General features: G+C 50.0%; 1 protein-coding gene across 1 annotated transcript in view; it reads right to left on the reverse strand.

The window, feature by feature from the left end:
* PSMA3 (proteasome 20S subunit alpha 3) overlaps positions 1 to 9,607 on the reverse strand; it is a 29,723-nt gene extending 20,116 nt beyond the window's left edge. Inside the window, exons 1-4 of the mRNA XM_084630684.1 lie at positions 9,456 to 9,607; positions 3,867 to 3,949; positions 1,726 to 1,849; positions 27 to 128 (exon numbers count right to left, since the gene is read on the reverse strand). Of these exons, the coding sequence (XP_084486810.1) occupies positions 27 to 128; positions 1,726 to 1,849; positions 3,867 to 3,949; positions 9,456 to 9,476 (330 nt within the window). The 5' untranslated portion in view covers positions 9,477 to 9,607. The remainder of the gene's footprint in view (positions 1 to 26; positions 129 to 1,725; positions 1,850 to 3,866; positions 3,950 to 9,455) is intronic.
* Positions 9,608 to 10,803: the final 1,196 nt, after the last annotated feature.

The raw sequence follows: 10,803 nt of genomic DNA on the forward strand, positions 1-10,803 counted from the left end.
TTGTGCTAAAAGCACCAGTTACTTACCTTCAATGGAATATTATATCCATAGTTGGATCTAAAGTTAGAAGCTTCTTCTCTAGCTATGTCTGCCAAAGAACGAGCATCTGCCAGGAGTCCTGCTACTGCCTGAAATGAAGAGTATCACTGGCTAAAGTCAACACTCAGATAAATTACCAATATTTCTTGCAAGGTAATTGACAAACTTTAGACATCTAATTCTGTTACTTTGACTTAAACAAGTTTTTACTGCACCATACATATGCCCTCTCAAAACTGACCAAACCAGAATTTACACCTGTCAACAAGCTGAAAAAAACACCAATGAAGTATCAAACCTTTTCAAAATTATTCAATAAACACATAATTGATGTATTATTGTAAATCACATAAAATAAAGGTATACTCTTAAGATCCAATTTCTATGTAAGCTGTAAGGTTAATGTAAAATAAACAAAAAGCATGAGAACAGGGAAAAAATAGACGAGCACCCCTAACAGTATATATTTTTCCCCCTGGATTTTAAGACTTCTTGAACTGCAACAACAGTCGTGACAGCATTACAGTTCTGCTGACAGCATTACAGTTGCTGGAGCAATCTTCTTACTCCCCATGACTAGTGGTGCAGCTTCAAGCAGTTTTACTAGCAAGGTTCCCATCTGATGTTTAGGGGCCTACCAAATTCACAGCCGTGAAAAATGCATCACTGACTCAAATCTGGTCTCCACCATGAAATCTGGTCTTGTGTGTACTTTTACCCTATACTATAAAGATTTCACTGGTAAACCAGTGTTTCTCAAACTGAGGGTCCCAATAAATAAAGGGGGGGTGGAGGGGAAGGAAATATTGCCACCCTTACTTCTGTGCTACCTTCAGAGATGGGTGGCCGGAGAGTGGTGGCTGCTGGCCAGGTGCCCAGCTCTGAAGGCAGTGCCCACCAGCAGCAGCTCAGAAGTAAGGGTGGCAATACCATACCATGCCACCCTTACTTCTACGCTGCTGCCTTCAGAGTTAGGTCAGGACACCTACAGTTACAACACTGAAATTTCAGATTTAAATATCTGAATTTATGAAATTTACGATTTTTAAACTCCTGTGACTGTGAAATTGACCAAAATGGACCGTGAATTTGGTAGAGCCCTACTGACGTTACTAACATTACTACTGGGGACAGGTCATTAGCCCTTGATATCTGGTCTCTTTATACCAGCGATTATAGCAACCGGCTCCTTCCTTCCCATGCCCCTTTCAAAAGAAGGTGAGAATATCTTATATGTTAGTACTGTTGTCGTGTGTTTTGCTATTCTTAGAAAATGTGTTTTATGATATGGGTAACAAGAGGCTGCTTTCTTAATATTTAGTTTATGCATATTCCTGCTCTAATTGGAGCATCTGTTTTAATGTACGGAGAAAGAAACCAGAGAAAGTTAACTCTAGAATGAGTAAATATCATAGATCAGCCTCGCATTTTACTGTAAGATTTTGCTTGTATGTGAACAGGTTTATACACATACCCACAAACAGAACTAGAAGTGCATACACAGAATTGAGAATCAGATTTGTCTAAATGTCCCTTGACGGTTCTCTGACTACAAGTTTAGAAGTGTTGGGATACAGTACTTCAAAAGCTATTTAATATTGGCTGTATTTATGCAATGGACTATCCATTTTCTGTGACGTTTTCCTAATTCATAGGATAAAAGCAAAAAGTGTTGCAGCACCTCACCATTCCAACATGTCGATCAACATTAAAGAGACGTTTATTGGAACCTTCTTCATAAAGCTTGGACAAGACTAGTTTTTCTACTCCAAAGACAACACCATCTTTACATCTTATGCCAATTGCTGTACTGAAAGACAAGTCAAATATAAGAATGAGATTTTTTAAAAAAAAAATAATACACTAAACAGCTAGGAGTGGGGTTGGAAAGTTATTTTACCATTTCTTTATCAAAGTTAAGTGGGTGCAGGACTGAAGTACAAGACAGCTTAATTTCAAGTGAGGTAGATCTGCTCCATGGTTTCATTGCTTCTTTGAAGATGGGGAGGAAGAGAGTAAGACCCACTGAAGTTACCCAGTGTTTCTATAAGAAAGCAGCACAGCATTTCCCTCTTTCCCATCCTACCCAAGGAAGTTTTCGCACACACGCTGTACATCTCGAACTAAATAGTTTGAGGGACATGGTGGGTGGGGAGCAGTTCTCCCTTCAAACCTGCACGTTTCCTATAGTTTTGAAGTGGAAGCATTTACATGGTTATGTTATTTTACTTCCATCCTCCCCTCCCCCCATCAGCACATAATCATAAAAATAGGAACAACTCCTGAGACGGCCCTGGCAGTGGCACACATATCTCAAGAATCTCTTGTCATCACTAAGTTGGGAGGGCCATGGCCCCTACCTACTCCATAAGGCAGAAGTTCTCAAATTGGGGAGTGGAGAATGAATTCTGGGGTGGCGTGACAAGCAGCTCTGCCTTCCGAGCTGGAATCCAGAGAGTAGCGGCTGCTGGCCACGCATCCAGCTCTGAAGGCAGCACCGCCACCAGCAGAGAAGTAAGGGCGGCAATGCCAGACCATGCCACCGTTACTTCACTGCTGCTGGAGGCAGCGTTGCCTTCAGAGCTGGGTACCCGGCCAGCAGCCACCGCGCTCCACTCTGCCTTCAGAGTTGAGTGGCCATAGATGTATTTGTGTGGGGAGAGCGGGAGTTGTAAACTACTACAGAGAAGGGGGGAGGGGCTCGATCAAATAAGTTTGAGAACCACTGCCATAAAGTACAACACAGACAAGTTCCCTCTTCCCTCCATGGGGCTAAATCATGTCCTCTAAATGCCTAACATGAAAATATCTAGACATATCAAAAAGTCTCACTGACCAAGTGAATAAAGAAGAGAAGATAAATCACCAGAACATGCACTTCAGTGAAATTAAATAGTTCTTAAATATGCATCCAAAACTATTTTGTACTAATGCTCACTATGATATGGACCAATTGCTAAGATTTATGGACCATTCCACAATTACTTTTAGGATGGTATTATAGATGGTAAGAGATCTTTAAAAGCATTTGATGAAGTCACTGAAAGGTGATATACTCCCAAGATATTAGATATTCATACTAGCTGGAGTACCACACAGATTTATTTTGAACTATGTTATTTCTATTGCAATAGTATCCAGAGACCTGGATCAAGACCAGTTGCTGTACAAACACAGGATGACCCAATCCATACCTCAAAGCACTTTATCTGTATTTACTAGTCAATACATCCAGATTGTGCTACAACACAATAGAGTATTTACGTTTTTATAGCTGCCACCTGGTATATGCCTGAAGGAACATATGTAGTCTTAGGGAGGCAAACTGTAGTTTTAGCCAAACCATAATTCTTTAAGAAACTGGCAACAGCTAGTGAGGCTACTACAAACCTATGTGGTCCTGAGCAAGTTACTTGACTTCTCAGTGCCTCAATTCACCATCTCTAAAATGGCCCTTTTGGTATTACCATAATAGATAAGCACCTTACATATATTAAGGACCTACGCAATCAGCTTTTGCCCCAAAGTACGAGATTTTATTACACTCAGCACACATGAATAATTTACTACCTTCCTTTGCAGTCTCTCAAGCCATGCCTTTATAATTTTTGTTACTCCAAACTGTAGAACAAATAAGGATGACTACACTCCCTTTATATTTAATGTGAAGAGCTTCCTGAGAGGAATACAGTCACAAAATTGGCTAATCACTTATTTCAGGAGTACAATTTTCTTTGCAATACCATCTTAACTACTTGCCCTAATCGCATTTCTCTTGTCATTTTTAAAGAAACAGGTGAAGTAAAAAACAAAGACATTTCTCTTACCTACTATTCTCCACAGCTTTCATAGCATATTCAACTTGAAATACTCTGCCATCTGGAGAGAATGTGGAAGCTGACAGGTCATACTGTAAAGGAAGAAAAAAACACTACTCAGCATAAAACAAGTTACAAATAGAGCCCACATAGCAGTAGTACTAAGCTATTTTTCTATGCAAAGTCTTAAAGTGAGTCTCCGGAGAAAATCTGTGTAAGAACGGCCATACTGGGTCAGACCAAAGGTCCATCTAGCCCACTATCCTGTCTTCCGACAGGGGCCAATGCCACGTGCCCCAGAGGAAATAAACAGAATAGGTAATCATCAAGTGATCCATCCTGTCACGCATTCCCAGCTTCCAGCAAACAGAGACTAGGGACACCATCTCTGCCCATCCTGGCTAATAGCCATTGATGGACCTATCCTCCATGAACTTATCCAGTTCTTTTTTGAACCCTGTTATAGTCTTGGCCTTCACGACATCCTCTGGCAAGGAGTTTCACAGGTTGACTGTGCACTGTGTGGAAAAAATACTTCCTTGTGTTTGTTTTAAACCTGCTGCCTATTAATTTCATTTGGTGACCCCTACTTCTTGTATTACGAGAAGTAAATAACACTTCCTTATTTACTTTCTCCACACCAGTCATGATTTTATAGATGTCTATCATATCCCCCCTTATTCGTCTCTTTTCCAAGCAAAAAAATCCCAGTCTTACTAATCTCTCTTCATATGGAAGCCGTTCCATACCCCTAATAATTTTTGTTGCCCTCTTCTAAACCTTTTCCAAATACCAATATATTTTTTGAGATGGGGCGACTACATCAGCACACGGTATTCAAGATGTGGGCGTACCATGGATTTACAGAAGCAATATGATATTTTCTGTCTTATTATCTATCCCTTTCTTAATGATTCCCAACATTCTGTTCGCCTTTTTGACTGCTGCTGCACATTAAGTGTGTTTTCAGAGAACTATCCACAATGACTCCAAGTTCACTCTCGAGTGGTAACAGCTAATTTAGACCCTATCATTTTATATGTATAGTTGGGATTATGTTTTCCAATGTGCATTACTTTACATTTATCAATACTGAATTTCATCTGCCATTTTGTTGCCCAGTCACCCACTTTTGTAAGATCCTTTTGTAGCTCTTTGCAGTCTGCTTGGGATGTAACTATCTTGAGTAGTTTTGTATCATCTGCAAATTTTGCCACCTGTTTACCCCTTTTCCCAGATAATTTATGAATATGTTGAATAGGACTGGTCCCAATCCAGGCCCCGGGGACACACACCACTATTTACCTCTCTCCATTCTGAAAACTGACCATTTTATCCTAACATGTAAGAATGGTTCACTCATGTTGATATTTATTTCATGTGAATAAAGGAAGCAATACTTTTTAAAAAAAATTCAGACAGTTTCCTTTTAGTGAAAGTATATAAACTGAAAGTAAATTAGTAAATTCAATGTTGGTTAGCTTAGTTTTTAAAAAAGCTCTTGCTTCAGTGATATTCATTCCATAATTCAAACCCATTGAGGAATCTCAAATTCCGAACAATGGCAATTAGTAATTAGTAAGGCTTCACAGACAGACACTTATCGTATGGTTAATACTATTTTTTAGTACATTGTGACTTATTTTGATACTTAGAATAGCATTAGTACTTTTCTCTTCCACTTTGCTTTCCATATGAGAATCTCAAAGCACTTCTCACACTTTAACATTTAAGCCTTTCCACAAACCGGGGCTTCATCTCTGGTACCTAGGCAATGTGTACAGGAGATGGTGGGAGAGGTCATTGGGCATTTGAGTGATGTTGGTCTACAGTGCTGCCTGCTGGCCAAACAGGTATAACACGAGCTCTGATTATAACTGTATTATTCTTAGTCCAAGGAAATTTAGGATATATCTACACCCACCTCCCCTCACCACATTTCACAGCATAGGTGGTAACATCTACATTGCTATTTTTAGCCCCATATCATGAGTCCCGCAAGCCCGAGTCAGTTGACCCAGGCTCTGAAACTAATTGCCATAGTTGTGGGACCCCTAGTCATCTCAGTAGTGTGGAGTTTGTGCATGCCTGGTGCAGCGAGGGGCAGAAGAATAAAGAAGCAGCTGTTTCATGAAAGCACCCAACTACTATGAATATGCAAGTTTGACCCAGACCATCCCTTGTTCCCAGAAAAGAGTTTTCAGGTCTGATTCATTCTTAATGAACTGGGAACTGCCAACAAGTGACAGATCATCTTTTTAGTACTTCTCACTGTAGGCTAGGTCTACACAAGCACTTTTGCCGGTAAAACTTTTGTCCATCGGGGGTGTAAAAAAACCCACACCCCTGACATAAGTTTCACCGACAAAAGCGCTGGTGAGATCATTGCTAAGTCAGCGGGAGAAGCTCTCCCGCAGACATAGCTACCACGGCTCTTTGTGGGTGGTTTAATTATCCCAACAGGAAAGCTCTCTCCCATCAGCATAGAGCGGCTACAGCTGTGCCGCTGTAAGGTCTGTAGAGTACCAGCATGTCTCAAATGCGACCACCAGGGTTTTCTCTTGCAACCACAACCCTCGGGGTGGTGATGGTGGGGGAGGGGAGGAGTTGCCCCTCCCCTGGGGCCACCAGCAGGGATTGGTCCCAGCCCCCCTTCTGAAGCCACAAACACTGTAGGAGCAGGCGACCAGCGTGAGTTCCCCACCTTCCCAGGGGCAGTGAGGATCGGGCTTTGGGCTTCAGCCCTGGGGTGGTGGGCAGCAGGCTCTGGCCATGCAGCAGCAGGCTTCATTCCCCAGTTGCAGTACTTCATGCTCTGGCCCTGGGCACATTCCCCCACATCACTCCTGATCCCTGCTGCCTCCTCCAGCCCCCAGCCGTGCAGCAGGACCCCAGGATCCAGCCCTGGACTCACCCCTCCATTGCCCCAACCCCCGCTACCTCTTTCAGCCCCCCATCGCTCCTGGACCTCCTTACCCACCTTCCCATCCAGGGTTTAATTTGTTCTCCAGCTTGCTGGGGATGAGTAAGTCTGCTGTGAAAAGTGATATTAACAAATATACAAATATCACTTTTGACAGCAGCAGACTAACTAGATAGCAAATTTATTTAAAAAAAATTCAACCAAAAAAAGCAAAACACGCAAAGCACCTTATTTGTGTTTCTATTCTGTTTAGGTCCAGTAAAGATTAGAGACAACTGTACATTACTTTTATTACTGAGTCTGAAAAAAAAACCCTACATAAATAAATTACAATGATTTGGGCATGTATATGTGCGTATTTATTTTTTTTCCTAAAATTAATTAATTATTTTTGGAAAAACTGTAAGAGCGGCCACCAGCGGTCTCTGAATTGGTTATTCTCACCAATAAATCTGTTGTGAGAACTCCCAGACATAGCCATGCCTTTGTCTCATGTACTGCATTAGCCTGAGTCAGAGTGGCAGAGGCCCTTGTCAAGCAACAGTTAAGTCTGCATATCCATAGAAAACAGCATCCCCCATAAGTTAAATGGCACGTTCCCAGCCACAGCCACCCCAGTTCATTAACATGCATCTGAACATGGAGGGGGGCATTCTGAATCTCTCCCTGTAGATGGGGCACCCCCTTTTCAAACACAGCAGCGACTGGAGAAGGGAGCATCGTGGGGCTGAGCACATCCACGGGGCTGAGAAGAGTACATCGGTGCCCTGGGGCTGGACAGAGAGCCCCCACTGCTCCACCACCCCCATCCCTCCTCCTAGAGCCCGACCTCCCCCCAGCACCTATTCACCCCACTTCCTATAGCCCCACACACTCCTCCTCCCAGGGCACCACCCATCCAGACCCAATCTCCCCAGAGCACCCCCACTCTCCCCACCCCTTAGAGCCCATCCTCCCCACCGTCTAGACAGACCCCCCCCCACGCCCTAGAGCAGCGGTTCTCAAGCCCCAACCCGGGCTGAAGCCCTGACATTTTAAAAACACGTTGGGGACAGGCCTCAGGGGGGAAAATTGAGAACCCCTTAGCCTAGAGCCCCACCCCCTTCCCCTGGAGCCCCCGGCTCCCCCCCCCCAGCCAGAGCCCCACCCCCCTTCCCCTGGAGCCCCCGGCTCCCCCCCCCCCAGCCAGAGCCCCACCCCCCTTCCCCTGGAGCCCCCGGCTCCCCCCCCCCCAGCCAGAGCCCCACCCCCCTTCCCCTGGAGCCCCCGGCTCCCCCCCCCCCCAGCCAGAGCCCCACCCCCCTTCCCCTGGAGCCCCCGGCTCTCCCCCCCCCCCAGCCAGAGCCCCACCCCCCTTCCCCTGGAGCCCCCGGCTCTCCCCCCCCCCCAGCCAGAGCCCCACCCCCCTTCCCCTGGAGCCCCCGGCTCCCCCCCCCCAGCCAGAGCCCCACCCCCCTTCCCCTGGAGCCCCCGGCTCCCCCCCCCCCAGCCAGAGCCCCACCCCCCTTCCCCTGGAGCCCCCGGCTCCCCCCCCCCCAGCCAGAGCCCCACCCCCCTTCCCCTGGAGCCCCCGGCTCAGCCAGAGCCCCACCCCCCTTCCCCTGGAGCCCCCGGCTCCCCCCCCCCCAGCCAGAGCCCCACCCCCCTTCCCCTGGAGCCCCCGGCTCCCCCCCCCCCAGCCAGAGCCCCACCCCCCTTCCCCTGGAGCCCCCGGCTCCCCCCCCCCCAGCCAGAGCCCCACCCCCCTTCCCCTGGAGCCCCCGGCTCCCCCCCCCCAGCCAGAGCCCCACCCCCCTTCCCCTGGAGCCCCCGGCTCCCCCCCCCAGCCAGAGCCCCACCCCCCTTCCCCTGGAGCCCCCGGCTCCCCCCCCCCAGCCAGAGCCCCACCCCCCTTCCCCTGGAGCCCCCGGCTCCCCCCCCCCAGCCAGAGCCCCACCCCCCTTCCCCTGGAGCCCCCGGCTCCCCCCCCCCAGCCAGAGCCCCACCCCCCTTCCCCTGGAGCCCCCGGCTCCCCCCCCCCAGCCAGAGCCCCGCCCCACCCCCCTTCCCCTGGAGCCCCCGGCTCCCCCCCCCCAGCCAGAGCCCCGCCCCACCCCCCTTCCCCTGGAGCCCCCGGCTCCCCCCCCCCAGCCAGAGCCCCGCCCCACCCCCCTTCCCCTGGAGCCCCCGGCTCCCCCCCCCAGCCAGAGCCCCGCCCCACCCCCCTTCCCCTGGAGCCCCCGGCTCCCCCCCCCAGCCAGAGCCCCGCCCCACCCCCCTTCCCCTGGAGCCCCCGGCTCCCCCCCCCAGCCAGAGCCCCGCCCCACCCCCCTTCCCCTGGAGCCCCCGGCTCCCCCCCCCAGCCAGAGCCCCGCCCCACCCCCCTTCCCCTGGAGCCCCCGGCTCCCCCCCCCAGCCAGAGCCCCGCCCCACCCCCCTTCCCCTGGAGCCCCCGGCTCCCCCCCCCAGCCAGAGCCCCACCCCCCTTCCCCTGGAGCCCCTGGCTCCCCCCCCAGCCAGAGCCCCACGCCCTGTGGCCCCTCCCCCCGCTTACACTTTCGCTTTCCCACCAGCCGCGCGGGGCCGAGGTGACTCAGCAGTACCGCCTCCTCCCCCGGTCCCGTGAGGGGGGGCTCAAGCTGCCCCCCCCGCGCAGGCGCAGCGGCGGCCCGGCCGAGCCCGGCGAGGAGACTCACCCCGGTGCCGATGGAGCTCATGGCGGCGGAGCCGTGGGGAGAGCGAGCGCCGGACAGACCCGATACGCACACGCGCGCGCACACACCGCTCACGCGCCCCAGGCCTCACCAACGCACATTCCCATTGGCCCGCTGCACACCGGCCAATCAGCTCCCGCGGTGGGGTCCTAGGTGAACGTGCGCGTCCGCAGAGCAGGCCCCGTCATGGCCGCGGGGGCGCGCCCGGCCCGACACTGGAGGGAACCCACAGGTGGTGACTCGAAAGGGGAGGAGTCTCCGAAGCAGAATTAATCAACTAGTTGTGCGCATGCTCCAAACTATGTTTCGAATAGTCTCTGAATGAAAGTGGTAGCGCAGCGCCCGGCTAGCTCAGTCGGTAGAGCATGGGACTCTTAATCCCAGGGTCGTGGGTTCGAGCCCCACGTTGGGCGAAGAGAATTTTGCTCTTGTATCTGCAATTACCATAGCAGGTTTTCTGCACTTTTGCCCCGAACAACGAGGGGGGCAGCGCAGTTTGCCGATGAAGGAGCCTGGCTTGGTCATTAGCCTTGCAAAGCGGGACAGCTCAGTGGGGCTGTGGTGGGCCCAGCTGGGGAGGGGCAGGGCCACCTGGGAACCAATCCCCAGGCACCCTCCTCATCGCCTTTTATGATGAGATTACTGGTTCTGTGGATGAAGGGAAAGCAGTGGATGTATTGTTTCTTGACTTTAGCAAAGCTTTTGACACGGTCTCCCATAGTATTCTTGTCAGCAAGTTAAGGAAGTATGGGCTGGATGAAGGCACTATAAGATGGGTAGAAAGCTGGCTAGATTGTCGGGCTCAACGGGTAGTGATCAATGGCTCCATGTCTAGTTGGCAGCCGGTGTCAAGTGGAGTACCCCAAGGGTCGGTCCTGGGGCCGGTTTTATTCAATATCTTCATAAATGATCTGGAGGATGGTGTGGATTGCACTCTCAGCAAATTTGCAGATGATACTAAACTGGGAGGAGTGGTAGATACGCTGGAGGGGAGGGATAGGATACAGAAGGACCTAGACCAATTGGAAGATTGGGCCAAAAGGAATCTGATGAGGTTCAATAAGGATAAGTGCAGGGTCCTGCACTTAGGACGGAAGAACCCAATGCACAGCTACAGACTAGGGACCGAATGGCTAGGCAGCAGTTCTGCGGAAAAGGACCTAGGGGTGACAGTGGACGAGAAGCTGGATATGAGTCAGCAGTGTGCCCTTGTTGCCAAGAAGGCCAATGGCATTTTGGGATGTATAAGTAGGGGCATAGCGAGCAGATCGAGGGACGTGATCGTTCCCCTCTATTCGACATTGGTGAGGCCTCATCTGGAGTACTGTGT

Source organism: Lepidochelys olivacea, assembly GCF_965140295.1.
Source record: "Lepidochelys olivacea isolate rLepOli2 genome assembly, chromosome: 6".
NCBI classification, from domain to species: domain Eukaryota; kingdom Metazoa; phylum Chordata; order Testudines; family Cheloniidae; genus Lepidochelys; species Lepidochelys olivacea.